General features: G+C 42.3%; 1 protein-coding gene across 5 annotated transcripts in view; it reads right to left on the bottom strand.

Annotated features, from left to right (window-relative positions):
- The window catches only part of RPS6KA5 (ribosomal protein S6 kinase A5), a 180,687-nt gene extending 170,706 nt beyond the window's left edge, over positions 1-9,981 (bottom strand). For all 5 annotated transcript variants that reach the window (XM_021679632.1, XM_021679631.1, XM_021679634.1 and 2 more), the window contains exon 1: positions 9,653-9,981. In XM_021679632.1, coding sequence (XP_021535307.1) covers positions 9,653-9,752 — 100 coding nt within the window. In that variant the 5' untranslated portion in view covers positions 9,753-9,981. The remainder of the gene's footprint in view (positions 1-9,652) is intronic.
- Between the last annotated feature and the right edge of the window lie 6,441 nt (positions 9,982-16,422).

The raw sequence follows: 16,422 nt of genomic DNA, 5'->3' as shown, positions 1-16,422 counted from the left end.
GAATTCAACAATCTTTAATGGATGAATAAAATTGTGCCTATTTTGCCCAACTTATACATGGCAAAATTAGGTCAAGATTATGAGGTTATTTCTAAATGTGTGGACCATTAGATTTATCTTAATCTAGCCATAATTATGATGCTTCCTTACAAAACAAATGATGTAAATATAAAGGACAAACGGGGCAAGTTCATGGGAAAGTGTCAGGGCAAATCTGCTAGGATTCAGCATTCATGCCCTCTTAAGGAAACAACATATTTAGATATGAGGTGCAACATTATCCTTACTGCATATTTTGAATAGTTTTTCCTTTAGGAAAAACATAATTTCACCCCAGCATTGATGCGGTTAGAGGACAGGGTGCTTCAGTTGACTGAATTTTCTAGCTAACGAAGGGATATTCCACCAATGTAAATAACCACCTGGTACAAAGACAGCCCTGTGTATGCTCTCCACCCTTCTGCCAATAGAATTCGTTTTTAAAAGTATGCCTCGGGGCGCCTGGGTGGCTCAGTCATTAAGAGTCTGCCTTCGGCTCAGGTCACGATCCCAGGGTCCTGGGATCGAGCCCCACATCTGGCTCCCTGCTCTGCGGGAAGCCTGCTTCTCCCTCTCCCACTCCCCCTGCTTGTGTTCCCTGTCTCACTGTGTCTCTGTCAAATAAATAAATAAAATCTTTTTAAAAAATAAAAAATAAAAAAATAAAAGTATGCCTCTATCTTATTGATTTCTCATTATTTCTCTCATTTTATCATTTAAAAAAAAATCAAAAGTGCTATTAGTTAATAAAGACCTCACTTATTTTCTTTTAGGAGAAATATAAAAATAGCAAGAACACCATATGACAAAGATTTTATTTAAGAAGCAAAACACTGAATAGAAAGTCAAATATCTTCCCATATTGTCCATATTGGGTTTATACGTTTTGTATATAACTGCATTTAATTCCTCCCATGGTCCAGAAAAGGTTCAAGACAAATTATTTGGATTAACTAAAGCATAAGAACGAAGAAAGAAAAAGAAGAAAGATTAGAGACATAAAATGATATTAGAAAGAGGCTTAAGATGCATGCCAGACCACAATTTTATGTGATACAGGCTTGAGCTGTGAAGCTTTCTAGCCCCAATTTGATAAAAGAGGGACCCACTTCACAGCATTCCTATGGAAAGCAGAACAGCTGGTCAAAAGCAGCTTAGCTACGGTTGGTTGGTACTAAGATCAGAAAGGAATGTCTTCTTGGGGATTCCTTAGAGAGGACACCATTCTACTTCTACTAAGAACACTTGTTACCAGTCTCTACTAAAATAGTTGCTTAAATAACTGAGTGCTCCACATTGTTATCATACCCAGTTACCCAGGCCTGGGGCAAAATGATCTCTTGCCTCATCCAATCTTAAGCACGATTTATTAGTTTCCTATTATTGCTATAAAAAAAAAAATCAACATAAACTTCATGGTTTATTAACAACCCACATTTGTCTTCTTGCAGGCCTGGAGATCAGAATTCTGAAACTGGATCTTACAGAGCTAAAATCAAGGTGATAGCTGAGCTGCGCTCTTTGGGGACACTAGAGAAATATCTAATTGGCAGCTTCCAGAAGCTGCCCGCACTCCTTGGCTCATGGCCCCCTTCCAGCAATGGCATCGATCCAGGCTCTGTTTCCACTGCCACATCCCCTTCTCTCCCTCTGCTGTCATCTCACATCCCCCTCTCTGAGTCTGACCCTCCTGTCTCCCTCTTATAAGGACCCTGTGATTACATGGGGCCCACTTGGATCATCTAGGATAATCTCATCTCAAGAGACTTAACTCAATCACATCTGCAAGGTCTCTTTGCCACGCAAGGAAACATATTCACAGGTTTCAGGTTAGGACACGGACATCTTGAGGGGTGTGGGTATCTTTATTCAGCCTACCACACAAGGCTCCATCATTTATCTATTTGCAGCTACCTAAATTGTAAGGATGGTGTCAGAAAACAGAAAACAGCAATGCAAGGCCAAACCTATATGGTAACAGTAAAGCTACCAATAGGGAACTTAATAAAAAAAGTTTTAATTCAAGAGTTAATCACAGAATCCTTTTAAGTAGCAAGTTCACCTTCTGTATTCCAAATAATGTGATATACAAAAATATTATTTACACAATTTTTTTGTCAGGAACACACTGGTTATAAAAAGAAGCACACCTACACAAAAACTTGAGTGTGAAGTAAAGTAACTGCAATACCAAGTACTGTACTAAAAATTGGGAACTTTACCTCCCTTCTCTCTTGCAGTCACAGGGGAGAATGCCTACTGAACATTAAAAAAAAAAAAGTGAGATAGCCAGCTCATTCAGTACTTTAGGAAGGTAGAAGGTCCAGGCAGCTTACTTGATTTTTGGAGAAACAGCTACAGCTGAACCCAAAGGGACACCGCTAGGGACAAACATAATGAGGGAAAGATTCTATTTTAGACCCTATTCATCTCCCCTGACAAACCAGAGGAATGTAGGAGTGCTCACACCTTTGAGGTGCATAAAGAGATCTGTAAATCATTATGGGAGCTCAAAGGAAATAACTGTGACAACCCCTCCCTCTCACTGCATTCTGGGACTGACTTCTTTCAACAGTGTATTTAATTGCGAAGTTTCAGTCAACACATGATGTTATTATGTTAGATATTTTTCCCTAGAGGAGTTTTCACCAAGCATCAGCTTCTTTTTCACAGGAAGAATTCAATCCTGCCCACCAAACCACTTATGTCTCCAGGAAGCTGAGGTTTCAAGATTCTTTCTTGCTATGGAGTAGAGATTAATGTTGGGTCTGATAGGACAGGAGACTTGCCACCTGAGAAGGTTTTCTCCCCAGTAGACTGCAAATACAAAACATACTTGAATCCCTCTTGACTTAAGGACTGAGGACTGAGATTTATCCCAGGAATGCAAGATTGGCTTAACATCTCCAAATTAATTAATGTAATACACCACATCAATAAAACAAAAAACAAACACCACATGATCATCTGCATCGATGCAAAATAAGCATTTGACAAAACCCAATGCCTTTTCATGATAAAAACACCCAAATAGACTAGGAAAAAAAAGAGAAATTCCTCAACTTGATACAGGGCATCTATGAAAAACTCACAGCTAACCTCATATTTAATGGTAAAAGACTAAATCCTCCCCCCTAAGATCAGGAACAAGGCAAGGATGTGTGCTCTCACCAGTTCTACTGAACACTGTACTAAAGGTTCCAGCCAGGGCAATCAAGCAAAAAAATTAAATAGAAGACATGCACATTGAAAAGGAAGAAAATCTTATTCTTTTTTTAATTTTTATTTAAAGATTCTATCTATTTATTTGAGAGAGAGAGAACGAGAGACAGAGAGCATGAGAAGGAAGAGGGCAGAGGGAGAAGCAGACCCCCTGCCGAGCAGGGAGCCCGATGCGGGACTCGATCCCGGGACTCCAGGATCATGACCTGAGCCGAAGGCAGTCGCTTAACCAACTGAGCCACCCAGGCGCCCGAAAATCTTATTCTATTTGCAGATCTTATAAGTAGAAAACTTGTAAGTTTCTTTTAAGTAGAAAATCCTAAGACATCCACTGAAAACTACTGGAACGAATAAACTAATTCAGTAAGGTTGCAGGATACAAGATAACATACAGAAATAAATTATATCTCTATATATTTACAATGAACAATCCAGAAATTAAAGTAAAAAAAATCCTTTTACAATAAAATATTTAGGAATAAAGTTGACAAAAGAAATACAAACTTATACTTTGAACACTACAAAATGTTGGGCGCCTGAGTGGCTCAGTCTCTTAAGCATCTGCCTTTGGCTCAGGTCATGATCCCAGGTCCTGGATAGTCTGCTTCTCCCCCTGCTTATGTACATTCTCTCTCTCAAATAAATAAATAAAATCTTTAAAAAAAAGAAAAGAAAAGAAAACTATAAAATGTTGTTAAAAGAAATGATCTAAGTAAATGAAAAAACATTTCATGTTCCTGGATCAGAAGACTTAATATGCTAAAATGGCAATACTCCCAAAACTGACCTACAGGTTCAATGTGATCCCTACCAGAATGCCAGTTGGCTTCTTTGCAGAAACTGAGAAGCTAATCCTAAAATTCCTATGGTAATTCAAGAGACCCAGAATAGCCAAAACCATTTGGAAAAAAGAAAAATAAGATTGGAGGACTCATGCTTCCAAACTTCAAAACTTACTAAAAGGTTACAGTAGTCAACACAGTGTGGTGCTGGCATAAGGCTAGACAGTCTAGAAATAAATCCATATATCTACGGTCATTTGATTTTTGACAAGGGTGCCAAGACAATAAAATGGGGAAAGAATAGTCTTTCAACAAATGGATCAAAAACCTAAATGTAACAGCTCAGACCATAAAACTCTTAGAAGAAAACAGGCATAAACCTTCTTAACGTTGGGTTAGTCAATGATTTCTTAGATACAACACCAAAAGCACAAGAAACGAAAGAAAAGAGATAAACTGGACTTCATCAAAATTAAAGACTTTTGTGCCTGTAAGGATACCATCAAAAAAACAAAAACAAAAACAAAAAAGCAAAAAAACTCACTTTATGGGAGAAAATATTTGCAAGTCACATATCTGGTAAGAGACTTATATGTAGAATACATAAAGATTCACATTTCAATAATAAAAAGACAAATTAACCAATTAAAAATGGGCAAAGGATCTGAACAGACATTTCTCCAAACATACACAAATGGCTAATAAGCACACAAAAAAACACTTAACGTCATTAGTCATTAGGGGAACACAAATCAAAACCACAGTGAGATACCATCTCATACTCACTAGGATGGTTACAAGCAAAAAGATAATAACAAATGTTAACAAGGATGTAGAGAAACTGGAGCTCTTGTACATTGCGACTGGGGGGGGTACAGCCACTTTGGAAAAGTTACAAAGTTAAACACAGACTTACCATGTGATCCAGTAATTTTACTCTTGGAATGTACCCAAGAGAAACAAAAACATAGATCCACACAAGAAACTTGTACACAAATGTACATAGCAGCATTATTCACAATAGCCAAAAGGTGAAAACAACCCAAATGTCAGTCAACTAATGAAGAGATAAACAAAATATGGCATATCCATACAATGGAATAGTATTGTCAATTTTAAAAAAATGAAGTGAAGATACATGCTGTAACATGGATGAATCTTGAAAACACTATGTTCAGGCTACATATGTAAAATTCTATTATATGAAATGTCCCTAGGCAAATGTACAGAGACAGAAAGAACTAGCAGTTGCCTAATGCTGGGGATGAGTGGTGAAAATGTGGAGTGGCTGATATAAATGGGCAAGACGTTTCTTTTTAGGGTGATGGAAACACTCTAAAATTAGATTGTGGTGATGGTTGTATAACTCTATAAATACACTAAAAATTCACTAAATTGTACAATTAAAACAAGTGGATTTTATGTAAATTATATCTCAAAAACTCTGCTTAATAAACATTGCTGCACGGCGCCTGGGTGGCTCGGTTAAGTGACTGCCTTCAGCTCAGGTCATGATCCTGGAGAAGCGGGGAGTCTGCTTCTCCCTCCGACCCTCTCCCCTCTCATGCTCTCTCTCTCTCTCTCTCCCAAATAAACAAACAAAATCTTTTTTAAAAATTAAAATAAAAAAACAAACATTGCTGCATCTACCTTGCTCTTTCTCTCCAATCACTTGTTCTGGGGGAGCCAGCTGTCACGTCATGAGGACATTCAAGCAGCTGTATAGAGAGGTCCCCATGGAAGGAAATGAAGCATCCTGCCAACAACACGAGAGTGAGCTGTCCTAGAAGGGGAGAATCTCCAGCCCCAGACAAGTAAATCTTCAGGCAACTGCAGTTTCACGAGAGATCCTGAGTCAGAACCATCAAGCTAAGCATCTCCTGAATTCCTGACCCACAGAAATCATGTTGCTTTAAGCCACTAAGTTTTGGGGTAATTTGTTACACAGCAATATATAATTAATACCCCTTCCTTGACCCTCTCTTCAGTGTTAGGCTCTCTCTCCTGATGAAGGACATCTAAGGAAATGTCTTCCCAGCAACCCTTCCTCTCCTAAGAGTTTGGTTTCACCCCCATCCGCATGTTCACTGTAGTAGCTGTCATGTTAGTAAATCATGATCCCATTCCCTGGCCTTAACTGATAATCTGAAAGTAGGCATCTGACCAAAGCCAGACAGAAATTTCTATACCTGAAGCTGTGGAAAAGGCAGTATCTCTCCAACACCTAAAGCTGTACGATGTAAAACTTGGGGTCTGTCAGCAGCCATGTTCTTTCCGATGTGGGAAAAAGTAGATGGCAGTGGAGAAGGATGAAGCCCATCACATGGAAATGAGAAAAGATTCAAGATGGAGGGAGTACAGAACATATGTCTCTGGTTCCAAGGATTCCTGATGCAACCCTGCCCTTCCAGTGGAAGAATGTATCTGTCTTGTGACCCCACCATGTACAACAGCACTCAGTACTTAAGAGATAATGAAATATTTATGAAATGAATGGGTAAGATAATCCAATATCCTTCCTATAATACCCCCCTCTTCCTCTCTCTCTTTGCTGTTGTTCAACAGAGAGATTTGATTATTTGAAAACTAAAAGTCCTAACCTCTTTTTTGCTACCTTTATACTCTATATCTCTCTATTATTATACTTACGGCAATATATCCTAATTACTGGCTCACATGGCTTCCTGCCCTACTATCACGGGGCAAGATATTTGCTTAGTCATTTTTGGTATCATCAGCACCATTTAGTCTAGAAAACAGAAAGTGTCAAGAAATATATGTTTAACTGATGTGATCAATCCTTTACTCTTCATTCTTCAGTTTTTATAATTAATGTCCCCAATTTATCAACCACCTAACATTTACAAGATACTGGGAAACACGATAAACCACTGCTTGTTGCTTGGTCATGCATTTTCATCAATTCAATGAATTCATGCAACAAATATCTGAGTACCTACCATACGCCAGGGGCTGAAAATGGATCAAGGACATGGTGTCTGCCCTCAAGAACCCTACAGTCTAGCACAGACAAGCACACCGATTATTACAGTGTGTTAGATGTTACTGAAGATATACACACAGGCTGCTAAGCAGTAGCAGGGATCATGGGGAGTTCTACTTCAGAAGGCAAGACATACACAGAAAAAGATGACAGCCAGCAATGTGACATAGGCTAAGCACCAAATGAGTGATTTGTTCTCTAAGTTACATGGGGCTAGTCTGCACACTTTAAGAAAAGGTACCACCATGGAGTGATTTTCAGACTTTACATGCAACCAACAACTCCTGCGCGCCTCACGTGTGCCGAGCAAACTGCTTCGCACTCTTTGAACAGGCTCGCATTCAACTCTCACATTTTGTAGTCGAGAGGTATGAGTCTGAAAGAGTGAAGTGACTTGCCCAAGTCTACACAGCAAGTAAGTGGCAGAGCTAGGATTTAGAATGAAGTCTTCCAATTCCATGTCCGAGTATACCATGCCATGCAATCTACACAACTGGAACACTTTCCATGTGGCTTTCATTGGCTTTTCATTCATCCTAGAGCACACAATACAGTGTTGGGCACATATGGGCAATCACCAACTGCTGACTTGATATGGCTATAATGTTTGTCCACATTTTGAGAAGCAAAGGACCACAACAGATCAAAGTACTTTGGTGCCTATTATAACATCATGTGCTGACAAGAGTGCAGTTGGCTGAAGATGAGCAAATCTTTCAAGCTATATTTTAACAGTACTTTTGACCACTATATCCAGTCAGTTGCTCCAATGTTCAGTAATAAATCAAAATGACTGTTCATTTCCTTTGACAGTTAACAGTACTAATGAATTCAGTATAATCTCACCATCTATCAGAAAAATTTCTAAAACGCAAACTTGAAGGTGATGATTCACATGGTTAGCCAGGAAGGAGAAGTAAAGCAGTACTCATTGCTTTCTACAAAACTAGCATTGTTTGCAAAACCCAGAAACTGAGCAATTGGTTGACTACTAATAACAAGTAGGTTGCTCTCTGGTCATTTAGCAAAAAGCTGCTTGTTGCACCATGGTCAGTGGCTGAGGAGCATATGACTTCAAGTAGCTTTTGTGATACAGCATAATTCTACCTATATAAATCAGTGAATTGTTACATAAGATTTTTTAAAAAGACAAAATCTCCACATCAAAGACCACCTGACATTGAGCCTGGCACAAATCAGATATTAATACTGAATAAATGTTTACTGAAAAAAAAATGATTTAATGGCCTTTTGAAAACGTAAGTTGTCTACTAAATGAAGAGAGAAAAATCAAACCAACCAAACCCACACAGATTACGTTAGGAACTCAAAAAAAAGATTATGGGGTAACTAGTTCAAGATATGTAAGAAATTCACAGCGACAAAAAAAAAAAAAAAAATGTTGAAATGAGTAAACATGCATTTGACAACCCTCTTAAATTAAATCACCACACTGGCACTCTGTGGAATGCTAACCAGCCATCTCATTAGTAATAAAAACAAAAAAAAACAGGTGACAGATCTAACTTTACAATCTGTTCAAAATGGTAACAAGGTGTACTTGGCATACACCTGAAATCTGCTGCATAAGCTCTGTGTCTACATAATAAAAGAGTATCTCTATATGCCAAACAAGCTGAATCATAAACCTTAATAAATGCTCACACGAACATTGAATAGTAATAACGAACTCTTTAAATGTATTAAAATGTATTGTCCAGAAATGAAAAAATATCTCTCATACCAGACTGGGCTCCACAAATCTAAACCCAAACTGTACTGATTAGTCCAAACAAACATTTTCCAAAATGAACAACTCGGACCCACACAACGAATAAAGTAATCTAACAAGTATAAAGCTTGGAGCAACTCTAGTGATCTAAAACGTTAGAACATTAGAACGTGAGCGCTTAAGCGGACTGGTTTAATCGCTTTTACTTAGAGCTTTACATTTACAGAGCCTTCTTCTCAAGAGACCTCTGAAAGAATTCAAGGCCAAGTATAGCATTTCATGATAATTGCAAATAAAAGCGCTGAGACCCTGAGCCCGCGATCCCTCTCTGCCTCACTACAGTCCGGACTCATGAAAAGCCCTGGGGACAGCCACCCCTTGAGCTCGTACAGGACCCCGGCACCTCAGGGGATGGTTCCACAAACCCCCACCGGGACCACCTCTAGGGAAGCAGAGGAGTGGAGGAGAAGCGAGTCAGGCTCCAAAACAAAGCGTCGTTCACCCCACACGGAGGAAGGCGCACCTTTCGCCCCGGACAGAATGCAGTGACAGATCAGTCACCTGTGCGGGAAGGGGGCGCGAAGACATCCTCAGAGACTAGTGCCAACAGGCAGCTGTCCGCCGCTTCGCGGGCCCCAACGCCCCGCGCCCGCAGCGCATTCCCGGGCTGGGGAAAACTTTCGGTCCGCGCCCCCCGGGTGCGCCCCCACCGCCTGGGACCCCCGGGCTTCAGCCCCGCCCGCGAGGCCACGCCCCGGGCCCGCCCCCCGCGCCCACTGCCCGGCCCCGCGCCCCCGGCCCGCGCGGGCACCCGCATGCCCTCGGGGCGCGCCCCCGCTCCGGGCCCGGCCGCCAGAGGGCGGGGTCGCTCACCCGTCCGCAGCTCGTGCTTGACAGTGAGGAGCTGCTCTCCCCCGGCGCCGCCGTCCCCGCTGGTCCCCGCGGCGCCGCCGCCGCTGCCGCCCTCCTCCATCTTCTCCCTTTTCCGATCCCGCGGGGTCCTACGCGGGGATCCGGGAGACAGCGGACGCCCGGCCCCTCAGAGGTCCCGCTGCAGCCCCAGGAGCCGGGGTGCGGCAGCTCCAGAACTCGGACGCAGCGACGAGTCTCTTTCCCGCTCTGGCCGCACGGCTCGCTCCTCCGCCTCCTCCCCCTTCGGCGGGCACCGCTAGTACCGCGCAACCAAACCGCCCCCTGCTCCGCCGCCTCCTCCTTCGGGCCGCTCCGCCCACAGTCAGCAAGGTAGAGGAGCCATTCTAGCCGCTATCGCTTATTGGGCACAGGGCGCGCGCATCTGTCAACGCCGGCTCTCATTGGGCAGTCCTCTCTGACGCTTCGGGAGCCGCCCCGCCCCGCTCCTCGAATTGTTGTTGCTTGGCGGGGAGGCAGGAGAGGGAGAAACGCTACCACTCCGATTGGTGAGAACTGAGATTCTGCCCCGCCCATTTCCTCTGGTGCGCACGCGCATTCAGGACGTTCCCTTCCCTGACCTCCCCAGAACGGTCACACCCCTTATTCCCCAGCTTCGATCTGTTAGTAAACAGTGTCTAGTAGTCAGGAGGACTCGGAGTCAGTGATTGGCTATTGCTGAAAGAGGCGGGGATGGCTGATTGGAATGTTTGGTCCGCCAATCACCGTGGAACAGAGGAGGGGCCTGAAGGGAAGCGCCTCTCACACACGTGTTTGCGGACATCTGAGGGTCCCAGCGGGCGATCCGCAGAGGTGTGCCCAGCTGGAAGACGGCGTGTCTTAGGAAGGTGTTACTTGAGCTAGTGTGCTCTATACCAGTTAAGTGGAATTTGTGCGTAAGTGCAGGTAGTTCTTAGACATTGCAAAAATTCACAATCCCAGCTCGCCATGAGGACGTTTGCAAAGGATAGGTATTTCCATTTTGTACAAGATACATACAAGACACCAAATGGATACAGAGATCAATAAAATACAATATAATCCCTGCCCCTAAACAGCTTTCAATACAAACGTGAGAAACAATTTGTATATACACAGGAAATATAAAGCAGAATTTGGAAGAAAAAAAAAAACCTGTCATACAAACAGAGAATGACATAGATGGCAATAATTATTCTCCGTAGAGGAACTGGGGAAGGCTTCTAGGGCAGGGAGGAATTTGAGATAACCAACTTAAAGGATGGGTAAGAGAAATATCAGCAGCAGACATTTCATGCAGAAATGGTAACTGTGAGCATCAGCCTAGAGGTAGAGAAGGCAAGGGTGGGTTAAATGATTGATAAGACTGGATGGAAGTATGACCTAAGAGAGAGAGCTAAAAAGGTAAGGTGCTGTCAGACAATGGAGAACATTGACTACCATACTAAACAGTGCAGGTTTTGTTTAGTACAGGTTGGAGAGTCCCAAAGAGTAGTTACAATATCAAAGCTGTTCTTTTGGAAGTTAGCTTCAGTTACAGTGAGAAGGATGGACTTAGGAGAGGAGAAAGATAACAGGGCAAGAATACCGTTGCAAAGATAGAACTGTTAACCTGGAAACGAAAATAGCCATTTATTTTACCAGCAAAAAGAGTTTATTCAGGAATAGCAAAGAATTACAACTTGGGATGCACAAGCTATGGTAAAACTATAGGCAACTCCAATAATCAAAGGAGAGGAATGTTTTTTAATGGAGAAGGAGGAAGTTGGCAGGGGTTGTTTTGAAGGAAAGTTCATTGGAGAAAAGCAAGAGTTCAGGAGGATGGTGGTTTCTCATTGGCTGAGTTGCATGGGTAGTCAATTTCATGTAGGAGAGGCAATGTCCATCTTTCCCTGTTGGAGCCTATAAGGGAGGATTCTTTCCTCTTGTCTATTCACCTATTGGAGTCGGTAATTGCCAATTTTTCCCCCTAATTGCTGTGGAATAGTAGGCTCCCCCTTCTCGCCTCCTGGCTCCACTTTGGTGAGGTTTCCTTTTTTTGATTTTCACAGAATTTATGGGGGCCTAATTTCTGGCAGTGGACCTGAGAATGGGAAAGGGGGAAGATTAAAGATGGGCATTTGGATGTATTTCACATAGAAGTGACCTTTTAAACTAAGCATGGATTAGGTCAAAATCAGCAAACACTCTCTGTAAAGGATCAAGCAATAAATATTTTAGGCTTTGCAGGCCAAGTGGTCTCTTTCACAGCTACTCAATTCTGCTATTGTAGTGTGAAAGCAGCCATAGACAATAAGTAAACTAATGGGTATGGCTATGTTCCAATAAATCTTTATTTATGGACATTGCAGTTAAATTTCACATAATGTTCATATAATAAAGTATATTCTTCTCCTTGTAATTCTTTTCAACCATTTAAAAATATAAAAGCCATTCTTAGCTCTTGGGCTATAAAAAGCAGGCAGTAACCAGATTTTGCCTGCAGGCCATAGTTTGCAGACTCCTAGATTAGACTGCCATTGAAGAGAAAGCAGAGAAGGCTTGACAACCCCTCCAGGTTGCCTGAGCAACCTAGGCTTACCTGTCTGGAACATTTATCCCACTAAACCATGACTGTCGACTCACTTGCTTTTCTCCTGCATAAGTAGTGTGCTATTTGGAACCAGGGAATGACTGCATGCAATTGTTCATTTGTTCACTCAACAACTTTTGCACCAGCTATATAGCAAGTATTGTGAAAGACACTAGCAACACAGTGGAAGCAAAACAGATGTAATCCTTGCTCTCAGAGAGCCTACAGTCTAGAAATGGAAATAAATATTAAGTAATCACATAAAGAAACGTAAATTTTCCGTAGTGATCATGTTGTAAAGGAAAACAAAAGGCTGCTACAATAAAATATAATTGGGGGGGCTGATTTAGGTTGGAGGAACCTGAAGGCCTTAATAAGGAAGTATTATTTAAGCTGATTCTTTAAAGATGAGTAGGTTTTAACCAGGATGTGGCAGGAACTGGTCTGCTGCTCACCAATCTCATTTCCTCTTCCTGGACACACAGGAAAACTACTTTTTTCCCCCCTTTGCAGTTAGGTGAGGGTCATGTGACTGTGATCTGGCCAATGGGGTGTGGGCAGACATGGTATGAGCCATTTCCAGGCCTGGCCAGAGAACCCCCTGCATAGTCACTTACCCTTTCTTCTCTTCCCACAGCGACTACAAAGGCCATGTTTTGAATATGGGGGTGCCACCGGAAGAAGAGCCACCCTGACCTACATCAGACTGTGATGTGAACAATAAATAAACCTCAGGTATAAGCTACCAAGATGTTGGGGTTGTTTGCTACCAAAGAAAAATCTAGCCTACCCTATTTCACAAGGGAATTATTGGAGGAGGAAGGGTGGGGGAGAAAATTTTAGGAAGATGCAGATGCCAAGTCCTGAGGCAGGCAAAGTGTCTATGTATGTTAGGGGTTGAGAGAAAGCCCGTGGGGCCATAACACAGTGAGCAAGAGGTGAGGTCAGGGAGGGAGGCAGAGACACAATCATGAAGTGTATGGAAGGCCTTATTAATATTTTTGGAGTTTTTCCTGTGTGAAGTCTGAAGCAATGGAAGGAATATAAACAGGAGAATGATATAATGGAATATTATTTTCAAAAGGCCACTGCAGTTAGTGTTTGGAGCTTAGGCTAGAGGAAGCAAGAGAGGATACAGGGAGATCAGTTGGGAGGTTATCACTGTAGTATGGGCAAAAGATGGCAATGGCTGCAGTAGATATGGTAAGGAGTGGAATGTTTCTGGATATGTATTTTGGGCATCATAAAGGATTGGATTTGCTGGGTGAGGAAAAGGGGGCACCTGAAATGACACTGAAGTTTTTTAGCATGAGCAACTAGGTGGATGGAAGAGGATGGTGTTATCATTTAATGAGAGAGGTAAGTCAAAGGAAGAGCATATTATCAGAGTGAAGATTTTGGGACATCCAAGCCAATATTAAGTAGCTATGTGGATATATGAGTCTGGAGCTCTGCAGAGAGGTCTAACATAGAGATATAAATTTAGGAATCGCTGGCAGATAGATGGTATTTGAGGCCAGAGATATGAATAAGATTGCCTGGGGCAAAAATGTATAGAAGGAAGAAAAGAAGACCCAAGGACTGAAGCTAAGGAATTTCAACATTGAGATGTTGGAATGAGAAGGTAAAGCTGCAGGTATAGGAAGAAAACCCACAGAGTTTTGTGTTTTGGAAGCTGAAGTGTTTCAAGAAGTAGGTAGTGGTCAGCTGAGTCACATGCCCTGCAAGGTCACATAAGATGAGGTCTGGAAAGATCCCGTGAATTTGCCAACTTGGGTGCCATTGGTGACAGTGTCCAGAGTGGTTTTGGTAGAGCAAATGGGAGGTAGAGGGGTAGAAATAGTGTGTGTGGACATATTTTTCAAGGAATTTTCCCCTGAAGGAAAATAGAGAAGGAAGGCCTTAGCTGGAGGGGCCCAGAGAGGTTTTTTGTTGTGGTTTTTTTTCCTTTTTATTTTCAAAAAATTTTTAAATTTCAGAAGAGTTGCAAAAACAATACAGAGTTTCCACATACCCTTCACTTAGCTTCCTCTAATGTTAATGTCACACACCACAGTTCAATCAATAATGCTGAGAAATTAATATTGGTACAACATTACTAAATCGTAGATTCTACTGATTTCACAACTTTTTCCATAAAAAATGATTTAATTTTTTTAATGGTTGGGAAAGAATTAAGAGAAGAATATTCCATGGCACATGAAAATTATGTGAAATTTAAATTTCAAGGTCCATAAATAAAGTTTTATTGGAACACAACTATGTCCTTTCTCTGTGCCTGTATCCAATTCAGGATCCTCCATTACATGTAGTTGTCATGGCTCCTTAGTTTCCTCCAGTCCTTGGCAGTTCCTTGGTCTTTCCTTGTCTTTCATGACCTTAACTCTTTTGAAAAGCACTGGTCAAGTATTTTGAAGAATGCCCTTTGATTTGAGTTTGTCTGATGTTTTGTTTTGATTAAATTTGAAGTAATGCATTTTTGGCAAGAGTAACAGAGGTGATGTGCTCGTTGTCAATTCACCATATCAGGGGTACAAGAAGTTTATATTCTTCTTACTTGTGATGTTATCCTTGAACATTTGGTTAAGGTGGCATTTGCCAGATTACTCTAAAGGTGTTATTTTTCCCATTGTAATTAATAAGTATTGGGAAAGTACGTGAGAGGGAGGAGGGGCTGGAAGTGGACAGGGATTACCTTGTAGACTTGGGGATAACTTGGTCATCTCATCTCAGTATCCAAGCATCTAGAATAGGCCTAAACTTTGGGGTGTTTTTTAAAGTTCCTCAAGTGATTGTTAGGTAGAACCAATTTTGTAATGTACAACTCTAATGCACGACCATTAGAGTAGAGGGAGGTAAATAAGAGCACGCTGGAGTTTTGAAACAATAACAACTGTTCATAGGTAGTGATGGTTCTAGATAGTGTAGGAAGAAAAATGACAAATCAGTGGTTGAACACACCAAATAAAATGGGTGGGAGGGGCTTAGCTGACAGTGACAGAGAGGATGGCTTGGAATCCAAGGAGGAAAAGTTGTTGAAGGCACATGTGATGGTTAATAAAGGTCTGGATGTAGCTGCTGGAATTAAGGAAAACATCACTGTTCCCTCTAACTCTGAGAGATGGACAAGTAGTAGGGGCAGACCTGTTTGTGAAGAGGCTGGGAAAGGGAGGGTGTCCAGGAGAACATCGTTTCTGCTAAGGCCCAGAAGAGTCATAGAGAAAAAGCTTGAAAATATGTTTCTTCCCCTTAGAAACTGCCTTTCGCCAGGCGTGCTGGTTCCTGGTGCCAGAATGGGGCCCCTGCTTACCCCTTTATCTTGTCGGCCTGTGTCTGTGGCACCATGCCCTGGCCTCCCTTGTCCTTAGCATGGGGGGGAAGGGTGGAAGCAAAGTTGGGAAGCTCCCTTGTCCTTAGCGTGGGGGGAGGGGGAAGGGTGGAAGCAAAGTTGGGAAGAACCTTACTTGGTGTGAGCCATTAGGGCTTAGTGACCTCATTATTCATGCAGTGTGAGCAAGAAGCTCCTCACCTTTGGATTTATAAGATTTAGGGAACACCAGAGACTTACCACGTCTTACCACCCCCCCAACTGACTCTATCAAAACACTCAGATATACACTCAGAGAAGAAAGAACTTCTTTCAAAAAAGTCAAAAGTGACATGATCCACATCTTGAGTCTGTTTTTGACCTGGTCAGAACCTTCTCTGTGCGCTAGAGATCCAGTAACTTGTAAAGGACTCACTGCGGGATACAGAGACCGACAGTTAGGGGGTGTAAGGTTCATACTCTCGGGAGACACCCATCCACTGCTGAAGTTGACATATGGCCACTGTTGTCAGCAAGGATGTTGGGAAGGCACACACACCTGGAGTCCGCAAACGGCAAGAAAGTTCGGTGAGGGGGCAGCAGCATCAAGACAATTTGGCACTCTACCTTCTGGCATCCCAGATGGGAGCTTAGAAATCCTGGAATGTGGCAGACGTGGAGTGCTGGGCTGAGCTGGAAGATCTGGTCTGAGCTCTGGTTTGTGGACCTGTGCCAACTGGTGCACAGCAGGAGCGACTTCAGAGGAATGCACCTCACAGACGTATCCAGTGGTAGTCAAGATATTTTTACCCCCCACCTCCCCAGCACTCCCTCCACCCTCAAAACCTGCTGGAAGCCACAAAAAACAAAACAAAG

The sequence above is a fragment of the Neomonachus schauinslandi genome, chromosome 9 (assembly GCF_002201575.2).
Source record: "Neomonachus schauinslandi chromosome 9, ASM220157v2, whole genome shotgun sequence".
Classification (NCBI taxonomy): domain Eukaryota; kingdom Metazoa; phylum Chordata; class Mammalia; order Carnivora; family Phocidae; genus Neomonachus; species Neomonachus schauinslandi.
Note: the sequence above shows the minus strand (reverse complement) of the source record. Positions and strands in the feature narration are given on the sequence as shown.